This window comes from Bufo gargarizans, chromosome 1 (assembly GCF_014858855.1).
Source record: "Bufo gargarizans isolate SCDJY-AF-19 chromosome 1, ASM1485885v1, whole genome shotgun sequence".
Taxonomy (NCBI): Eukaryota; Metazoa; Chordata; class Amphibia; order Anura; family Bufonidae; genus Bufo; species Bufo gargarizans.
This window is the reverse complement of record NC_058080.1, coordinates 346,739,641-346,762,147: the sequence shown is the minus strand read 5'-3', so window position 1 is coordinate 346,762,147 and position 22,507 is coordinate 346,739,641. Positions and strand designations below refer to the sequence as shown.

General features: G+C 39.5%; 1 protein-coding gene across 1 annotated transcript in view; it reads left to right on the top strand.

Annotated features, from left to right (window-relative positions):
* The window catches only part of SH3GL1 (SH3 domain containing GRB2 like 1, endophilin A2), a 200,717-nt gene extending 178,970 nt beyond the window's left edge, over positions 1-21,747 (top strand). The window contains exons 7-9 of the mRNA XM_044306712.1: positions 13,714-13,942; positions 20,701-20,757; positions 20,883-21,747. Coding sequence (XP_044162647.1) covers positions 13,714-13,942; positions 20,701-20,757; positions 20,883-21,079 — 483 coding nt within the window. The 3' untranslated portion in view covers positions 21,080-21,747. The remainder of the gene's footprint in view (positions 1-13,713; positions 13,943-20,700; positions 20,758-20,882) is intronic.
* The last annotated feature ends 760 nt before the right edge of the window (positions 21,748-22,507 follow it).

Genomic DNA, 22,507 nt, shown 5'->3' with positions numbered 1-22,507 from the left:
GTGTCTGTACACAAGACGTCACTGTGCTGGCCACACCATTAACCCCTTGAGCTGCACAGACTCAACTGAAGGCTTTACTGACTAGCTGCAGGTAGTGAGGAGACAAATGCTGGGCACAGGAGCTGACAGGAGTTCTGCAGAGCATTGCACAAGAACAGGTAGGGGGAAGATCGTGTGTGTGTATCAGCAGTGTCATTGTACAGCTGGGACTTGTAGTCCTACAAATACAACATGCTGCTGAGTATCCCAGCAGGCAGACATGTCACTCAGGGCAGCACTTGTATTCACTCCATTTGCAGAGCAGGCGGAGGGGCAGAGATTGTTGTTATTGCAGGTAAACAAATGGCCAAAAGAGAACCAGGGAAGTGAGGAAATACATAATTTTCGCTTAAAACTTGCTTAGCTTAGTTATATATTGCTGCCCATCAGATTTACAGTGCTATATATTTTTTTTTTCCATAACTCGGACAATGTTTGAAGGACTCTTAGCGCCTTAAGGACCCATCACGTTACATATACCGTATGTCATATCTGTCTGTGACTTAACCCCTTAAGGACTCAGGGCGTACCGGTATGTCCTAACTTTAAATCGGGATTCCGGCGCCCCAGAGGTTAATCTGAACAGGATGCCGGCTGAAATCATTCAGCCGGCATCCTGTCGCAATGCCCACGGGGGTCATGTGACACCCATCCCCCCCCCCCCGTGTCGGCGATCGCAGCACAGACCTGCGGTTTGCTGCGCTTTTTGCGGTTTCTGATCCCTGCGGTCCCTGACCGCGAGGATCAGAAACTTTTGAGTGCCTAAAATAAAGATTTTTCACTGCACCCCTGCACGATTTTATGCCGGGGGGCGGTGGGGGCGTCCCCGCCCGCCTCCCCTTGCAAATTTGTTGGCTTCTAGTGGGTATACCAGGGTGTCAGCACATTGCTGACACCCTGGTATAAACGGCTGACATCTGTGCAGATGTCAGCCGTTAAACCCTTTCCATACGGACCGCGGTATGGAAAAGGTTAACTGTCATCAGTCAGGGAGCTCCCTCCCTCTTCATCGGATGGAGAGAGAGCCCCCCTCAGCCCTGCTCCTTACCCTTCCCCGTCTGCGAATTTGTGGCAGATGGGGAAGGTTCCCATGGCAACAGGACGCCTTCTCAGGTGTCCTGCTGTCCATGGTGCTGAAATACAGTATATAATATATATTGTACTGTACTGTATTATACAGACATCAGACCCACTGGATCTTCAAGAACCAAGTGGGTCTGGGTAAAAAAAAATGGGAAAAAAGTTAAGATACATTTTTTTTTAATCACTGAATAAAAATTACAAAAATAAAATACACTACACATATTAGGTATCCCCGCGTCCGTAACGACCTGATCTATAAAACAGTCATGTTACTTTTCCCGCACGGTAAACGCCATAAAAATAAAAACTATGAGAAAATTGAAATTTTGCCCTCCTTACTTCCCAAAAAAAAAGGTAATAAAAGTGATCAAAAAAAGTCGCATGTACGCCAAAATAGTGCCAATCAAACCGTCATCTCATCCCGCAAAAAATGAGACCCTTCTCAAGATAATCGCCCAGAAATTGAAAAAACTATTGCTCTTAGACTATGGAGACACTAAAACATTTTTTTGGTTTTAGAAATGAAGTTGTATTAAACTTACATAAAAAAAAATTGTATACATATTAGGTATCGCCGCGTCCGTGACAACCTGCTCTATAATATTACCACATTATCTAACCTGTCAGATGAAAGTTGTAAATAACAAAAAAAAAAAGCCAAAAAAGCTATTTCTTGTTACCTTGCCGCACAAAAAGTGTAATAAAGAGCAACCAAAAATCATATGTACCCTAAACTAGTACCAACAAAGCTTCCACCCTATTCCGTACTTTCTAAAATGGGGTCACTTTTTTGGAGTTTCTACAGGGGGGCTTCAAATGGGACATGGTGTCAAAAAAACCAGTCCAGCAAAATCTGCCTTCCAAAAACCGTATGGCATTCCTTTCCTTCTGTGCCCTGCCGTGTGCCCGTAGAGCAGTTTACGACCACATATGGGGTTTTTGTGTAAACTACACAATTAGGGCCATAAATAATGAGTTTTGTTTGGCTGTTAACCCTTGCTTTGTAACTGGAAAAAAAAATATTAAAATGGAAAATCTGCCAAAAAAGTGAAATTTTTAAATTGTATCTCTATTTTCCATTAAATCTTGTGCAACACCTAAAGGGTTAACAAAGTTTGTAAAATCAGTTTTGAATACCTTGAGGGGTGTAGTTTCTTAGATGGGGTCACTTTTATGGAGTTTCTACTCTAGGGGTGCATCAGGGGGCTTCAAATGGGACATGGTGTCAAAAAAACAGTCCAGCAAAATCTGGCTTCCAAAAACCATACGGCGCACCTTTCACTCTACGCCCCGCTGTGTGACTGTACAGTAGTTTACGGCCACATATGGGGTGTTTCTGTAAACGGCAGAGTCAGGGCAATAAAGATACAGTCTTGTTTGGCTGTTAACCCTTGCTTTGTTAGTGGAAAAAATGGGTTAAAATGGAAAATTAGGCAAAAAAATGAAATTCTCAAATTTCATCCCTATTTGCCAATAACTCTTGTGCAACACCTAAAGGGTTAACAAAGTTTGTAAAATCAGTTTTGAATACCTTGAGGGGTGTAGTTTATAGAATGGGGTAATTTTTGGGTGGTTTCTATTATGTAAGCCTTGCAAAGTGACTTCAGACCTGTAGTGGTCCCTAAAATTTGTCTTTTTGTAAATTTCTGAGAAATTTCAAGATTTGCTTCTAAGCCTTGTAACATCCCCAAAAAATAAAATATCATTCCCAAATTTTTGGGGGTATTACTATGTATTACAGAAGTAGAGAAACTGAAACTATGAAATTTGCTAATTTTTCCAAATTTTTGGTAAATTAGGTATTTTATTATGCAAAAAAAAATGTTTTTATTTTTTTACTTCATTTTACCAGTGTCATGAAGTACAATATGTGACAAATAAAACAATCTCAGAATGGCCTGGATAAGTCAAAGTGTTTTAAAGTTATCAGCACACTGGTCAGATTTGCAAAAAATGGCCAAGTCCTTAAGGTGAAATAGGGCTGAGTCCTTAAGGGTTTAAGGACCAGCGACGTACATGTATGTCGGGCGGGTGCAGGAACTGCGCCCGCCCAATCAGCAGCACTGGTACGGAGGTAACTGTTAGCCGGACCCCTTCTGTATGCGCCTGCATCGGTGAAAACACTGATGCCAGTGCATTAATCCTCACACTGCCGTGGTCAGCACTGACCGCGGCACGTGCAGGATCCTGACGGATGCGGGCTGGCCATCGGGTTCCCGCGCTGCTGTGACGGGAACCAGATGGCAGGGAAGGCAGCCGATGCCTTCCTTGGGCATAGTGTCTGCCTTCCGTGACAGCCTGAGAGATCCACTCCCCTGCATCTCACAATACAATGTAAAATGTAATACACTTAAAGCCAATGCATTACAATGCAGAAGTATTGTAATGCGTTGTAAAGGGGATCAGACCCCCAAAAGTTGAAGTTCCAGAGTGGGACAAAAAAATACAGTGAAAAAATTTTGTAAAATATAGTAAAAGAAAAGTAGACCTATTAGGTATCGACCGGCTCTATAAAAATATCACATTACCTAACCCCTCAGATGAACATCGCAAAAAAATAAAATAAAATCTGCTAAAAAAAAAAACACACACTTTTCTTTTTTGTCACCTTACATCACTAAAAGTGTAACACCTAGCAATCAAAAAGGCATATCCCCCCCCAAATAGTACCAATCTAACAGACACCTCACCCACAAAAAATGAGCTCCTACCGAAGATAATCGCCCAAAAAATAAAAAATAAACTATGGCTCTCAGAATATGGAGACACTAAAATATGATTTTTTTTGTTTCAAAAATGCTTTTATTGTGTTAAAGGGGTTCTCCGGGCTTAACCTTTTTTTGGCTTTAAAAATCTAACCTGTGGAGGAAAGATTATTGCGCACATACTTAACTTTCACAGTACAGCCGTTCTGCCTCCCGTACACATGGTCCCTCCAGATAGCTTTTCTGTTCTTCCGTGCAAAGTCCGTCTCCTTGTCTTCCGCTCTTCTCTTCCTTGCTGGAGCAAGAAACAGATCATCACTAATGACGTCACCGACTCCTGCAAGTTGAAGTGCCAGCCTCCGTCGTCTTTTTCAACGCAGGCGCAGTACGCACAATTACAGTGCGCATGCGCCGGTATCTCTGCTTCAGCTCCGTACAAGCATGCACTGCGCATGCGCCGGGACCACGAGCCGTCTTCTGAGTGTACAGGCTTCTATGTGAAGCCTGTACTGACTCATGTACAGTGCGATGTAAGCATTTTACATGAGTGACAGCATATTGATCAGCCACAGAAGCTGATCGCTATGCTGTGAAGGTGATTGAGAGAGCTGTGGATGGCTCATGGGTGCCCACAACTTTGGATGGCTCATGGGTGCCCTTGTGGGCAATGTGGATGGCACATAGGTGCCCTTATGGGCACTGTGGATGTCATTAGGGGCACTATGGATGGCACATGGGGCACTGTGGATGTCATTAGGTGCACTATTGATGGCACATTGGCACATGGGGGCACTGTGGATGGCACATGGGGGCACTGTGGATGGCACATGGGGACTCTGTGGATGACTCTGTTATGGGGACTCTGGGGATGACTCTGTTATGGGGACTCTGGGGATGACTCTGTTATGGGGACTCTGGGGATGACTCTGTTATGGGGACTCTGGGGATGACTCTGTTATGGGGACTCTGGGGATGACTCTGTTATGGGGACTCTGGGGATGACTCTGTTATGGGGACTCTGGGGATGACTCTGTTATGGGGACTCTGGGGATGACTCTGTTATGGGGACTCTGGGGATGACTCTGTTATGGCAGCTCAGTATGAGTGATGGGGAACTACTGTGATCGTCCCAGGAATCCATGTCTCAGTCCATGTGTCAGCCAAAATTTCTGCTCTCCTGACCAGATAAACTGTCTGTATCATACATTACTGTCATATTGTCAGTGCGGTCGGCCTGGGAGATGTGGCGACATGCGGACCGTGTTTCCCAGGCTTATCATCGTCTAATCTCACGTGTATCACACATGTTGGCCCAAGAAAAACCCTTCAGCAGTCAGGACCTAAAAAGATAAAATTAGGCCTCATGCACAGAACCATATTTGTTCTGCTTTCTCCAAGTAGCAGATCTGCTAAATAAGGATACTGCCGATTTGAGATGTGGATTTTTTTTCCAGAACCATTGAGTTCTATAGGTTTTAGATCTGCATTATGAGGACCAGAATAAGACATGTTCTATCTTTTGCTGTACTGATATATGGATGTGGAAAGCACACTGACTAAGTCCATGTGTTTTCCACATCCGCATGTCAGTTCTGCAAAAAAATAATAAAAAAAAAGGGGGGCCTATTCTGGTCCTTATAGTACAGACCTGAAATCCATAGAAACATCCGGATTTAGCGGATAAATGGATACGGTCGTGTGCATAAAGGTTTAGATAGACAGCTCAGCAGGCTGTATCATACAAAATGTGATTAGATACACAGCTCAGCAGGCTGTATCATACAAAATGGGATTAGATGCACACTAAAGCAGGAAGTATTGCACACATACATGTTAGGATTAGATACAGATTTGTTTGGATGTGCTTGCTGTTTACTACACTCTGGAGATGGTGAGGGAAGAACCCGTGGACGGTCAGTGATGGGATTTAGATACGGAGTAAGAATTAGATTCATGTCTAGGTGTAGAAAGATACACGTGTTCTAGATGGAGTAGCAGCTACAGGGAGAACAGAGTGGGGGGCATGTCCAGCCTGTAAATCATCTCTGTGCAGTGCAGCCAGGATTGTGTCTCAATAAAGTTATGTATTCAAGAAAACAAGATGGAAAGAAAGTAAACAGATCTGCCAGGATATTGTGATGTCTAACAGTGATATTAAGATAGGAATACCCCTTTAAATGTAAAAAATAAAATAAAAATAGACATATTGGGTATCGCCTCGTCCGTAACAACCTGTTCTATAAAAATGCCACATGACCTAACACCTCAGGTGAACACTGTAAAAAATATAAGATAAAAATGGTGTAAAACAGCAATGTTTTGTCATTGTCATCACAAAAATAGTCCCAAAATAGTGCCAATTAAACCGTCATCACATCCCGCAAAAATGATATCCTACCTAAGACAATCGCCCAAAAAATAAAAAATAAATTAACTATGGCTAAACTATGGAGACACTAAAACATCATAATTTTTATATATTTTTTTTTACATTTCAAAAATATTATTGTGAAAAACTTAAATTAAAAAAATACATATTGGGTATCGCCGGGTCCATAAGAACCTGCTGTATAAAAATATCACATGACCTAACCCCTCAGGTGAACAGCAGTAAAAAAATAAAAAAAAATAAGGTTTTACATCACAAAAAGTGTAATACCAAGCGATCAAAAAGTCATATGCACTCAAAAATAGTAACAATCAAACCGTCAGCCCGTACAGCAGTTTATGGCCACATATGGGGTGTTTCTGTAAACTACAGAATCGGGGCAATACATATTGAGTTTTGTTTGGCTGTTAACACTTGCTTTGTTACTGGAAAAAATAGATTAAAATTGAAAATCTGCCAAAAAGTGAAATTCTGAAATTTCACCTACATTTTCCTTTAATTCTTGTGGAACACCTAAAGAAAGTTTGTAAAATCAGTACCTTGAGGGGTGTAGTTTCTAAAATGGCATTTATGGGTTGTTTCTATTATGTAAGCTTCACCAAAGTGACTTCAGACCTGAACAGGTCCTTTTAAAAAAGGGTTTTTGGAAGATTTGCTTCTAAACTTATAAGCCTTCTAACGTCCCAAAACAAGAAAATGTAATTTACAAAATTATCTGAATATGATGTAGACATATGGGAAATGTGAAGTAGTAGCTATTTTAGGAGGTATCACTATCTGTTTTAAAAGCGGAGAAATCAAAATTTCGAAAATTGCTAATTTTTCCCAATTTTTGGTATTCAATTTATTTATTTTTTATAAATAAAAATGAAATATTTTGACTGAAATGTACCATTGTCATGAAGTACAATATGTGACGAGAAAACCATCTCAGAATGGATTGGATAAGTAAAAGCATTTTAAAGTTATCACCACATAAAGTGACACGTCAGATAATAAAAAAAAAAAAAAAAAAAAAGACCTGGTCCTTAAAGGGAACCTGTCATCAACTTTATGCAGCCCATACTAACGCCAGAATAAAGTAGAGACAGGTGAGTTGATTTCAGCGATCTCTTTTATAAGTTTGTCAGTTGTTGGCTAGAACCAACATTACAATCATTGCAGACTAGGCCTGGAAAAGAGTCCCTGCCACCTGAGAAGAGTCATGGTTATTCATGAATTCTTGCTCTCCCTGCCCACCTGCTGATAATAGACAGTCTTCTACCTAGATTTCACCCTTTTTCTCTAGGAGAGATCTGCCAATCATCAGCAGATGGTTGAGAGAGCAGTAGATTATGAATAACCATGACTCTTCGGTAGATTTGACTATTTTCAAGGCCTGTGCTGCAATGATTATGATGCTGGTTCTCAGCAACCACTTATTGTTAGCTCATGAGTGACACACCACTGAAATCAGCATTTTTCACTAATTTATACTGCCCTCAGTGAGGTTAGCATAAAATTGATGACAGGTTCCCTTTAAGGTAAAAAATGGCAGGGTCCTGAAGGAGTTAAGGCACTATATACAGGAGTATGTGACTGTTAATAAAAACATAAGTGATAACCAGCATGGGTTTACCAATGACAGAAGTCAGACTAGCCTGATTTTGTTTTTATGAGGAGGTGAGTAGAAGCCTGGAATGAGGGGCGACTATCAATGTAGTGTTTCTGGATTTTGCAAAGGCTTTTGATACTGTCCCTCATAGATGTTTACTAGGTAAAGTAAGGTCTATAGGCTTGGAAAGTATATTTTGTAATTGGATTGAAAACTGTCTGAGGAACTGTGTCCAGAGTTGTGGGCAATGATTCCTGTTCAGAATGGTCCCGGGTTATTATAAGTGGTGTAACCCAAGGTTAAGTGCTGGGTCCTCTAATATTTAATTTATTTATTAATTATATTGTGGATGGGATTAATAGCGCCATTTGTATTTTTGCAGATGACACCAAGCTATGTAGTACTGTACAGTGTATCGAACATGTCCATAAACTACAAGCTGACTTGATAAGTATTTGGGCATCAACTTGGCAAAAGAGGTTCAATGGGGATAAATGTAAAGTTATGTATCTTGGTAGTAATAATCTTTGTGCATTATATGTCCTAGGCGAAGTAACATTGGGAGATTCACTTATAGAGAAGGATTTGGGTGTCCTTGTAGATGGTAGATTAAATAACAGCATACAATGTCAATCAACTGCTTCTAAGGATACCAGGATATTGTCATGCATTAAACAAGGCATGAACTCGCAGGGCAGAGATGTAATACTACCTCATTCGGAATATGCAGTTCAGTTCTGGGCACCAGTCCATAGAAAGGATGCTTTGGAACTGGTAAAAGTACAAAGTGGAGCAACTAAACTGATAAGGGGCATGGAGGGTCTTGGTTATGAAGAAAGATTAAAAGAATTACCGTATTTTTCGCTTTATAAGACGCACAAAAGTAGGGGGGAAATGGCCGTGTGTTTTATAAAGCGAATACTAGTGAGTGAGTTATTAATATGCATTAGGTGACGGGAGTAGGGGAAAAGCGCTGCAATCGCTTCCAATACTCACCCTCTCACAGTACAGCGTCAGGACATAGTGCGCACACTATAGGGGTCTGAAAAAAAAGGGCTGATCTGAGGTCGGATGGGGGTCTAAAAGAAAAGGGCTCATCTGAGGGCTGATTGGGGTCTAAGGAAAAGGTCTGATGGGGTCTGAAGGAAAAGGGCTGTTCTGAGGTCTGTTAGGGGTTTGACATTGAGGGCTAATGGGGTTCTGACATGGAGGGCTGACATGGGGGTCTCCTGTGAGGTTTTGATATTTATGAGGTCTGATGAAAAATATTTTTTTTCTTATTTTCCTCCCTTAAAATCTGGGGTGCGTCTTATCGGGGGCAATCTTATAAAGTGAAAAATACAGTAAATGTATTTAGTCTTTAGAAGAGACTTCTAAAGGGAAGACATGATTAACCTATACATATATATAAATGGGCCATACATAAAATATGATGAAAAACTGTTCCATGTAAAGAAAGAGTTCAGTCTCTAGAAGCGTCAAAGCTTCTTTACTGTAAGAACTGTGAATCTGTGGAATAGACTACCTCTGGACGTGGTCACAGCAGGAACAGTGGACAGTTTTAAATAGGGTTTAGGGTACTTTTTACACTAGCGTTTAAGTTTTCCGGTATTGAGTTCCGTCATAGGGGCTCAATTCTGGAAAAAAAAAAATGCTTCAGTTTTGTCCCCATACATTTCCAATGGGGACAAAACTGAACTGAACAGAGCTGAATGCGTTGCGTTCCCAGACCGGAGAGCAAATCACAACATGCTGCTGTTTGCTTTCTGCCCCGGGATGCGGAGCAAAACAGATCCGGCATGACCCCCAATGCAAGCCAATGGGGACAGATCAGTTTTCTCTGACACAAAAAACAGATACGTCCCCCATTGACTTTCAATGGAGTTCATGACTGATTCGCCTTGGCAATGTTAAAGATAATACAATCTGTCCTGTTCATAATGGATGCAGGTGGTTTTATCAGTAGCGGAAGCGTTTTTGCTGAACCCTGCAGGATTCAGCAAAAAACGCTAGTGTGAAAGGAGCCTTAGACTAAATCTTAATCTCTTCACGCATAGTCACGTATATTGCCGCAGCCTCACATGCATGCATGTGATGTGATCGGGCAGGTGCAGGAATTGAATTGAAACGGGGATCAATATCATAAAAGGTAAAGTCCCACAGTGGGACAAATTAAATTTTTTTTTATTTTGAAAAAAGTGTTTGTTTTTTATGCAAGAAAAATAGTTTCAAGTAAAAAAAAAAATTGCCTCCTCACCCTAAAATTTTTAATAAAAAACAAGACATATTAGGTATCGCCATGTCCGTAACTACTTGCTCTATAAAAATGTCACGTAATCTACCACCTTAGGTGAACGTCGCCAAACAATTAAATAAATAAAAATTGTGACAAATGCTTTTTTTTTGTCACCTTCATCACAAAAAAGTGTAATTCCAAGCGATCAAAAAGTCCTGCACACCGCAAAATGGTACCAAACCGTCACCTCATCCCGCAATAAATGAGCCCCTTCATAAGATAATCGCCCAAAAGGTAAAAAAAAATATATATGGCTTTCAGAAAGTGGCGACACTAAAACATTTTTTTTTTCCTTCAAAAAGGCTTTTATAGTGTAAAACTGAAATTTTTAAAAACATCCATAACAACCAGCTCTCTAAAAATAACCCCTCAGGTGAACACCGTATAAAAATTTCCATCACAAAAAATTTAATTTCAAGTGATCAAAAAGACATATGTACCCCGATATAGTACCAATCAAACGGTCATCTCTTCCCGCGAAAAATGAGCCCTCTACATAAGACAATCGCCCAAACGATAAAAAAAATTGCTTTGAGAAAATGAAGACTCTAAAACATGATTTATTTATTTTCTTCGAAAATGCTTTTATAGTGTATGAATGAAATCTAAAAAAAGAAATTGGGTATCTCCAGAGCCACAATGACCTGCTCTATAAAAATATTATGACTTACCCCCTAAAGTTAGAACAATGTAGGATAAGCAGCACTACAGGCCCCAACTTGGGGATAGTATACCAGTAATAAAAAGATTGAAGAGCAAATATGTAGAAATCCGCAGCAATCGTCAGTTGAATGAACAAAATCTGGTTACTTTATTTGTACCAGAAGCATACAGACAGCGACGTTTCGACCATCTCTGGTCTTTCTCAAGCAATGAAATTTCATTGCTTGAGAAAGACCAGAGATGGTCGAAACGTTGCGGTACAAATAAAGTAACCGGATTTTGTTCATTCAACTGACAAGTGCTGTGGATTTCTACATATTTACCCCTAAAGTTAACACCATAAAAAATAATAATAACTGCAAATAAAATTGCATTTTTTGTCACCTTTCATCACAAAAAGTGGTATACCAAGCGATCCAAAAGTCATATGCAACAAAATAGTACCAATCAAACCGTTATCTCTTCCTGCAAAAAATAAGCCCCTACATAAGACAATCTCTCCCCCCCCCCCCCCCCCCCACCCAAAAAAAAAATGGCTTTAAGAAAATGGAGATGCTAAAACATGATTTATTTATTTTTAAATGCTTTTTTTTTGGAAAAAAAAAAATAGATTTAAAAAAAGTTGACATATTGGGTATCACCGCGTCTGTAACAACCTGCTCTATAAAAATATCAGAGGAGCTAACGCTTAATGGGAATTCCATAAAAAAATATATATGTAAAAACGATACCAAAACAACCAATTTTTTGGTCACTTTGCCACATAAAGTATAATGGTGACGAAAAAAATCATATGTACCCAAAAATGGTACCTTTTTAAAAACGTCAACTCTTTCCGCAAAAAATGAGCCACTACACAAGACGATCAGCAGAAAAATAAAAAATAAATTGCTTTCAGAAAATGGTGACACAAAAACACATTATTTTTATTTCACAGATGCTTTTATTCTATAAAACTGCCAAAATAGCCATTTTATGGTCCCCTTGCACCTAAAAAATTGTTATATTGAATGATCAAAAAATCATATGTACCCAAAAATGGTACCAATAAAAATGTCAGCTCGTCCTGCAAAAAAAAAAAGCCCCTGTCCGAGACTATCGCAGAAAAAAGAAATGTAGCTTTCAGAAAATGACACAAAAACATTTTTATTTTCAAAAATGCTTTTATTATGTAAAACTGAAACAAAACCAAAAAACAAAACATATTTGGTATTGTCGTGTTCGCATCAACCTGCTCTATAAAAAGCAACAAATGATCTATCCTGTCTGGGGAACTCCGTAAAAAAGAAACTGTGCCACAACAGGCATTTTTTTGTTACCTTGCCTCACAAAAAGCATAATATCGAGCAATCAGAAATCATATGTACCCCAAAATAGTACCAATAAAACTGTCGCCTCTTCCCGTAGGTTACAAAATGGGGCCACTTTTTGGGAGTTTCTACTTTAGGGGTGCATCAGGGGGTGTTCAAATGTGACATGGTAACCTAAATTTATCCCATATGGCGCTCCTTTCCCTCTACACCTTGCCGTGTAGGACTATGTTCTTATCATGGGCATCTATGCCCCTTTTGATGCAACCCATTATATTATTGGCCTTGGAAGTAGCTGCCTGACACTGGTTTTTGCAGCTTAGTTTGCTGTTTATTAAAATTCCTAGATCCTTTTCCATGTCTGTGTTACAGAGTGTTTTACTATTTAGTATGTATGGGTGACTTGCATTATTCCTTCCCATGTGCATAACTTTACATTTGTCAGTGTTAAACCTTATCTGCCCACACCTCCAATCTATCCAGATCCCTCTGTAGTAGTATACTGTCCTCTTCAATGTAAATTACTTTACACAGTTTTTAGTGTCGTCTGCGAAAATGTATATTTTACTATGCAAGCCTTCTACAAGATCATTAATAAATATATTGAAGAGAATAGGGCCCAATACTGACCCCTGAGGTACCCAACTTGTGACAGTGACCCAATCTGAGTGTGTACCCTTAATAACCACCCTCTGTTTTCTATCATTGAGCCAGTAACTTACCCACATACAGACGTCTTCTCCCATATTTCATGCAGAACCCCCCCCAAAAAAAAAACACTCCACCCCACTATGCAAAATATAGCTAAAACAAGAAAGCAAAAAATTGAAAAAAAAGTGTATTTTATTTTTATGAATGGGGTGGGGTCTATGTAGTCTGCTATGCTATTGCTATTACTAGTAACTATTACTTTGAAATTTTATTATTGACTTGAACTTTTTATTAATTTTGTATGTTGTTTTTTTTTAATTAGTTTTGTTTTATTTTAAAAAGTGAATTATCCCCATCCTGACACTCAGGGCAGAAAGGGGTTAATTCACAGCCAGCATGCTCACTTAACCTTACAGCCAGCAGGTGGCACTCTTACATCAAGAAAAGCACTTCCCGCCAGCTTTTACATTGTACACCAAGCTGGATCCTTGTAGTAGGGTGACACAAGGATGCCACACAGTGACAAATACCTCACTGTGACTGCAGCTGTCTTATCACAGCGCAGTCACATCGATCTTCAGCGCCACGGGGTGCTTTCAGATCACGATATAACCCCAAATTTTAGACGTCTGGTTACAGATAAGAGCCTACCACCATAAAGTGTAAAGTTGTGCAGCAGTAGGCAAAAGGTTAATATGGGGAAAGAGGGTGATTTTAAATTCATTAAATTTTGGTTTATTATGCTTCCATGGAGTCCGGCCTCAAAACATTCAGTAGGCCCAGGGCTGCCACATCAACTGAACAGCTCCCCCAATCTCGGTGTAGCACTTCTGGGGAAAGACTTCTCAGATGCCTTGGTCTTAATGTATTTGCTTTTAAGTATTATAAAATTAAATTTATGTTTTTATATTGTCTTAGTCTGTAGTTTTATGTAAGGATGAGTGTGGTATTCATTTAACTGTATAAGCTGTACCCTTTTACAGGTGGAGCAAGTAAGTCAGCTTTCAGCTTTGGTGGAAGCACAGGTGGATTATCACAGGCAAGCAGTTCAAATAATGGAGGAGTTGTCGGACAAGTTCAAGGCTAGCGTTCGTGAAGCTTCCACACGGCCCAAAAGAGAAGTAAAGGTTAAAACACAGGAAAGTTATGACTACGGTGACACAGACCATTCCAATGGAGGCATTTCCTGTAACCCTCTAAACAAGGCACCAGGTAAGATTTTTAACCTTCTCTCTCACCAAAGCTTCTGTTTTGTATGGGGTTGACCAGGATTTGAGGGAAAAAGTACTCGCCCCTTAAATCTTGTGTAAGATTCATAATACAAAGCTTCCCTGTAGTGTATACCTAAATTCTGACAATACCAAAGAACACTTGTTTAACTAATTTCATAATTTTACCACTCCCTACTAAGGCTGCCCCTCATCTAAACTCTGATCAGACAGCTCTTTTGAAGAAGCATACCCACAAAATAAGTTATTCTGACCCGTTATACGGGTAGATGATGTAAATTATAGTGAAGGTTATCTTTTTGCCAGTGACTGTATTTGTGGTTTATAACCTCTCTTCTGATCCTTAGCTGTCATGTGACCAGCACTCTGATCTCCAACTGACACAGGACAGGAAGTCAGTTACTTCTCTATTCATTCCTATGAGACTGACACACATAAGATGCTGTGTTATTTGGAGAGTCAGTGTTGGCCACATGACACAGATGAGGACCAGAAGGGAGGGGATAACGCATAAAGTCCCTGGTAAGAAAATTACATTCGCTACATTTGGAGCATAACTGAAATATAGCTCGATGGAAATGTAGGTTCCATACTGGAAATTGCATAAAAAACTACTTGCGGCTTTAGCTGCTTTGCAAGAGACCTGGTCAGAAGACAAGTGGTGCCCCTTAATGTTTTAAATCCACATTAAAGACAAAAATGCTCTCCATTGATGCAACCAACTCATTTAAATGCATTGGTGCTGAAATTTTAGTAGGCAAAACTATCAGAAATTATATATCTATCAACGCCCAAGTTATGAATCGGCATTTGTCAAGGTACTAGTAAAATTGCTATTCATCTTAACTGTAGAACACCACATGGGGATCATACTTGGAGATTTCATTGCTTTGATATATTGCTGTCTCAGTTGGAAAAAGAGCAACTTGATGTACTGTAGGCTTCTCTCAAGCAGTCCATTCAGCCAGTCACAGAAAGGGTCACACATATTTTACACAGGGCTAGAAAATCTGCAGTGTATCAGTATTAGAGCTCATGCACACAAGCGTCTTTTTAGTCCGCATCCGATACACATTTGTTGCAGGTCGGATGCGGACCCATTCACTTCAATGAGGCCACAAAAGATGCATCTGTTCTGCGCCTCACAAAATTTTTTAATATGTCCTATTTTTGTCCTTTTTACGGACAAGGATAGGACAGTTCTATAGAGGACAGGATGTTCCGTTCAGCAAAATGCGGAACACACACTGCCATTATCTCTGATTTGCGAACCGCAAAATTGGCAACTGCCGTGTGCATAGTCCCTTAGATTCGGAACTGCGTGCATGCAGAATAATGTTATTCTATGTGTGGATGTTTTAATGACCTGTTCAGACTTGCGGCACAAAATGAGATCCAAAAATTCAATGGCATCAGTGGCATAATGATATGTAAATAGAAGATTAAATTCTTTGTTTTAGGTAATCCATGAACACTATGAACGTTTTGATTTACTTTTTGTTTCGCCTTTTGGGAAGCAGGGTGAAGAAAAGGTAGCGATTCTGTCATTGCTTTTGGTTTTGGTTTTTCTGGCGTACAAAGTGCAGAAATTGTATAACATCTTAATTTTATTCTTTTGGTCAGTACGATTAAATAGATACCAGTTTTATGGTACTTTCACACTAACGTTAAAGTTTTCCGGTATTGAGTTCAGTCATAGGGGCTCAATACTGGAAAAAAAACGGATCAGTTTTATCCTAATGCATTCTGAATAGAAAGCAATCCGTTCAGTATGCATGAGGATGTCTTCAGTTCAGTCCCTTTTACGGTATTTGGCCAGAGAAAATGTATTAATGCCGGATCCGGTACCAAGTGTTCCAGAAAAACTGATCCCGTTTCCCAGTCTGCGCATGCGCAGATATTTGTATCTGTGAAGAAGATAAATACCGGATCAGTTTTTCCAGATGACACCGGAGAGACTGATCCGGTTTTGCAATGCATTTGTCAGACGGATCCGGAAACAAATGATATCCCTCTGCATACGGATTTCTGGTTTCTTCTAACGCTAGTGTGAAAGTACCCTTATATAGCTATTTTTTTTATTTTCATTATTCTGATTTTTTTTTACACAATGCATTTTTGAAGTTAAAATCTTGGACATCCGTTGATGTGATAATGATGACCTATCCTGAGGAACACATGCATATGAGAATGCTTCTTTTGGCCTCAAGTAGTGCCCCACACGTATCGCCGGTAGCGTTCAGCTTCCTCAGGGGTAGCTGCTTGTGTGTCCCATAGTAATTAATCAATGATTAACATAAATCACCTGAAAAGAAACTGGGAAACACGCACCCGACATGCCTCCGGTGTCTCACAAAACACCCTGTGCGTGCGCCGGCAGTCACTGTAGATAGATGTGACGAGTCATGTGATGATCGAGTAACTTGACACAAGGAAGTGCCTCCCCTGAAAGTGGAACGCACAATACGTTCCACAGATGGTGCGATCACCCAGGAGACTAGATAGTGCTGCGATGTCTGTAAGTCTAAGAAAAGAAAGACACAGGCACCAAGCACAAACGCACTGCCATCAAGACATGACGTATGTAGCAATGTTGGCATATATAAGTAACTATCTTTGCATACAATAGCAAAATAAGGGAAACATATGAATGAATACATATAAATGAATAAAAATATATTATTCTCCTATGAAGTTACAATGATACAACTTTCAGAATGTGTGTGTATACAAGTACATTTTTTGTATATACAAAAAGTTCAACTCTATCAGGCCTCATGCACACAACCGTTTTTTTTTTTTTTTTTTTTTTACGGTCCGCAAAAAACGGGGTCCGTAGATCCGTGACCGTTTTTTCGTCCGTGGGTCTTCCTTGATTTTTGGAGGATCCACGGACATGAAAAATGAAAAAAAAAAAAAATCTAAGTCAAGTTTGCCATTGAAATGATAGAAAAAAACGGATCACGGACGCGGATTACAATCTTGTGTGCATCCGTGTTTTTGAATGGGTCCGTGAACCGTTGGCCGTGAAAAAAATAGGACAGGTCCTATTTTTTTCACGGCCAGGAAACATGGATCACGGATGCGGCTGCCAAACAATGCATTTTCCGATTTTTCCACTGAAAGTCAATGGGTCCGCGAAAAAAAACGGCCACGGATGCACATAACGGTTGTGTGCATGAGGCCTAAATGCAATAAATAAATATAACTACATAATTAATTATATTGGATCACACAACCATGATTAACATATCATCTAATAAAAAAAAATATTAAAAAAAGGAAAAATATACGATAATCCCAAAATGTAAGAAAGATCAAGACGTGATTAGTTGGAATAATAAAATGAATTATAACCATGATTGATTGGCCAATAAATACTGTAAAAATAACTCTGTTCATAACTATCATATCCATATATAGGGCATAATAATATCACCCAAATAGCGCAATAACAACAGTCCCTAATGTGGTTTGCACTGCGCAAGAGTTTGTGACACCAGAGGAGAAAAAAACTAACAAAAAAAACTTTGTTAAAGTGATCTATAATAAATCTCTTACCTACCAATTTATTTCCTACTAAAATGAATATGTTTGTATACTACAGAGCACATCGTGGAAGATCAAAGCATGGGACCAAATAAAAACATGATGCATAATACATTTGATAGTGACCAATAATATAGGGTTGTTGCGATACCCAAATTTTGATTCGATTTCGATACCATAAAGAATTGCGATACTCTATACCATTCCATACCGCGCAAAGAAAATAAAACCCCAAAAAAGCAGCATGCATTCTATGGAATGTCCGGCCCATAGTCGAACAGTGCAGCACCTGAGGGGTTAACTGCCGCAAAGAAGTTGTGGAGTAATAGGGTTCCCTCTCAAGTGATAACGTATCCAGCCCAATCCAACAACTTGTAGGAAATGGGCGGCTACAGAGGTCAGTGGCTTGTCCCCCTTGGTTCTGTCTCGACGTGCCAAAGCAATATTCGATAATTGTTGCTTAATGCATTCACGTAATTCTTGGCCAGTCTGGCCTACATATATTTTCCGACATTTGCAGATCAAGGCATAGATTACATTTCGAGTGCGACAATTGACATAATGTTTAAGACGGATTCTTCTGGAATCTTTAGGGTTAATAAAACTGTCAGAGGCAATCATGAATTGGCAGATATTACAATTGCCACAGGGCTAAGTACCCTGTAATTTGGTACCTGTCATTTTTTAATCTGTCTCTGGAAGTGGCTACGCACCAATTTATCACTTAAATTGGGAGCGCTACGTGCAATTAATTTTGGTTGTGGATCATACTGGTTTTATACTGTCATATTGACAGGAACGCACACAGTAATCAAAAGCAGTTTGTAAATTGCTATGTTTCTGGCGTGGGGGGGGGGGGTGTAACTGAAATGTTGTGTTGAACCAAGACTCATGGATGCAAAGAGGGAATGCCTGTGTTTTGCGTCCATAAAGTCTGCACAAGGCATAACACAGGGTAGGAGTATGCCCTTTTTAATGCAATACTGACTTTTAATAAATTTCTTTGGTTGATATCATAAATATATAAAATAAGCACATTTTTTCCTTCCCCCATGACAGCACCAGTGAAAAATGGATCTGTCCCCAGAGATAGACAGGAAGCCTTAGAGCAATTAAAATCGGAACATCCACTTCCTCCTTTATTTCCTGTCCTACAAACGGAGAAGCCTGGAGCATGTGGCTCCCAGGGCCTTGAAGCAAAGATCACTTTAATAATAGAATGAAGCCAGGATCTGTGGGGAATATCTGAGTCTAGTAAGCCTCTGGGGTTTAGTCTTCCATTGTGGGAATAGTTTAGTAGTCTGGGTATCTTTAATTTGCCTCTGTTTGGTTTTGTATGGATGTCACTGACCTTGGGCCTTGTTTGGTTACTGCCTCTGAACCTTGTTGACTTGCAGGTTAACTCTTGGCTTAGCTTTAGGTTTCTTCCTGGCAGGGGCAAATTGGGAACTCAAAGTGGCCCTGAAAAAAACAGAAGTGGCCCCCTGTTGTAGTCGTTGCCAAACTGGCAGAAGGTGTGGCCAAGCCAAGTAGGCAGGGTTTTTTTGTGGGGCAATCTGTAGTTTTTAATGATACAATTTTGGAATATGCAGTTTTTGATCATTTTTCATTCAGTTTTTTGGGCAGATGCAGCAACAACCAAAAAAACTAGCAAATCCATTTTTTTTCCCATTATGGAATTCACCCTATGGAATGAGTTTTAATAGTATAGGCATTTTCACAACAATGACAATGATCTTTATTCTTTCAAAATGTTACAAATCCAGCTCACCTTGTATGGGAAGGAACAGGTTATCCAGGTAATGTGAAGCAAACAGGACCTCGCATGAAGCGGTTGTTGACGCGTTTCAGACAGATGTCCTTAGTTGTAAGTCGTAACCTGTTACGACTAAGGACATCTGTCCGAAAGGCGTCAACAACCACTTCATTGACCTTTTTGTTTTCTTCTGCTTTTCTTTATGGTTTCACTTTCCTCAGAAATAAGAACTTACAAGCTGTTGTGCCTCCCTGGGGTTTAACTCCTCTTCTGTCTGGTGCTGGCATGGGTGAAGGGAAAAATGATGTTTACGTTTACATGTAATTTGATTTTACAGTACCCTTGACAGCACCCCTCTTGCTTGTAGTTATAGGAATCCACTGTAGGATAAAGTGGGTATTGCCTGTTAAATTGCTCTAAAGCTTCCCTGGTGCTGTCATGAGTTCTGTAAAATTAAATTACTGGTAAGTGTATCATTTTTAGCACAATGACATGAACTGCCGACTTCATTGAGATCTTTTAGTTTCGCTTCTTAGACTCAAAATAGTTGGCTACATGCACACGACCGTTGTGTATTTTGCGGTCTGCAAATCGCGGATCCGCAAAACACGGATGCAAATTACGGAACGGCATGGACAGCCTTTAATATAACTGCCTTTTCTTGTCCGCAAAGCACGGACAAGAATAGGACAGGTTATATTTTTTTTTTTTTGCAGACCACGGAAAGGAGCAACGGATGCAGATCTTTTGCGGCCCTGTTGAAGTGAATGGGTCCGCATCCGAGCCGCCAAAACTGCGGCTCGTATGTGGACCAAAACAACGGCCGTGTGCATGAGGCCTTAAATAAACACTACAGGCAAAACCACACTTGTATTCTGCCTAGTTCAGGACCTGAGGAGGCAGTGTATGAGACCATAATAATCTTTTTGGTGTACTTTGAATCCTTGAATACCCTCAGTCCTTGCACCAGGCATAACATGTTGTTGTATCTATTTTTCCTGGATTGTAGCCTTATGGATCTTGCACACAACCATATTTTTCTTTATTGTGCTGTTTGTTTTAAAACCTATGCAAATCATATTATGGTCACTATATCTTTACCTATGTTTTTCTTTTTATCCACTGTTGCTTATTGCATCTTTCTTCTGTGTGATATGTTGCTATTGCCTATTTGTACAACTGTACTGTATCTGGGTGTCATGAAATGTAATATCTTGTCTGTAAACAAATTATTCCAAAGTGTTCATTGTGGCAGCTCTGGAGGCTGTCAATCATGTACCTCATTTATGAAGCGAGAACTCCATTTCTCCATATCCTACCATTTTCACTTTATTTTGTGTATATCCTGTATTAGTTTTGCAAACTATTTTTTACACTGTACATAGCATAACACTGTTATGTTCTTAATGATTTTACCTTAATTTTTCATTTATTAGTCTCATCCTCTTTCCGCTCAGAAAAGCCCGCCAGAACACCTAGCAATCGCAGCTCCAGTAAGTGACAAGCTCTTGTCTTTATGTGCCTGACCTATAGGCAGACTGAACAAAAGATATCCGTCCAACTTTACCTTTTGTAATACTGACGTTTATCTTTATTGCCATTGTCTTTTTCCTTTCAGCACCACTGGACCAACCATGTTGTAAAGCTTTGTATGATTTTGAACCAGAAAATGATGGAGAGCTTGGCTTTCGTGAAGGTGATATTATCACGCTGACGAATCAGATTGATGAAAACTGGTATGAAGGAATGATCAACGGAATGTCTGGATTTTTCCCCCTCAACTACGTGGAGGTCCTGGTTCCATTACCTCAGTGAAGACTACATTATTCTATTGTTCTAATCAGCTTTTCACTTAACAAAGGACCAAATTACTGAGTTGCTCATTACATAACTCCTTTGAGCCGGAACCACCCCCCCATTTTTGAACAACAGGAGTTGGTATTTCTTTAGTTGTATGGTGCATTAGCTTTGGAACACTAGGTATAACATAATTCCGTCCATATAACTTCTTTTATAACTGTCTTTATGGACAAGTCAGATAGATTTATTGCCCAACTCATGAAAACACTACAGTCTTTAGCACAGTACCTATCTTATCTCCAGAAAATATGAACTTTTTTTCATCTAACTAGCTTCAAAGAGACAAATATACCCCAGTTATGTGAGGGAATAGTAGGTATCTTGTATTCTTTTATATTTTTAATCTGTTATTCTGAAAATAATTTATCCTGACTATATAAATACAAATGCATGTAACCTATATATGTTGTTACTAGTATTGTTACAGTAAATATTCATTTTTTTCATATATAATCTTAAAATTTTTATCTTAATAGCATAGGGTGATACCCTTTGGATATGAGTTAAATTCCTATATTAAAGATCATCACCATGGATGCTTTATCTTCTATGTAATAAGGGCTAACGCATACTTTTCATGTTTCTCATTTACTTGCAATAAATGCGCTCAATTGAACCCAAAATCGGATAATCAGTTGCAGTTTAGAATGTATTTTTTAATGAAAATCTTGATCTTACTGCCGTTAAATGCATCTTCAACTCCCTTTTGATTATTTAAAAAAAAAAAGTTTTGTCTCCGTCCCATAAAGCTTAACGGCTGTATACACCTTTTGAGGTAAATTTTTTTTAAATTGTTGCATTGTACTTATTTTTTCAATTGGTCTTTAAATATGAAATCTAGAGTTCTGCGGACACCTGGATGTTCGGGTTCGACAGGTTCGGCCAAACTTCACAAAAAAGTTCAAGTTCGGGACCCGAACTTGACCCTGCACCCCATTGAAGTCATTGGGGACCCGAACTTTGGAGCACTAAAATGCCTCTAAAAAAGTCATGGAAAGGGCTAAAGGGCTGCAAAAGGCAGCAAATTGTGGTTAAGAGCATGGCAAGTGCTCTGCAAATAAATGTGGATAGGGAATTGACTTAAAATAACATAATATGTAAAAATAAAAAATAATAATCTTGATCCAGGAGTAGGAGGTTGCGGATGTTGGAGGTAGCCAACGCTGGTTTTGTTATTTATTTTATATATTTTGTTCAAATTTGGGTAGACCCCAAAACATTGGGAACTATAAAAAATAAAACTAAGAGAAAGTGTGCTGGAGTACAACAAAGGCTGGGTGAAGCTGGTATACATGTCTATTCTGCACAAGGTACGGACAAGTCCTGTGGGCTCCCTGCCTGGTTCATTTTAATGAACAAGAGCTTGTCCACATTGGCTGTGGA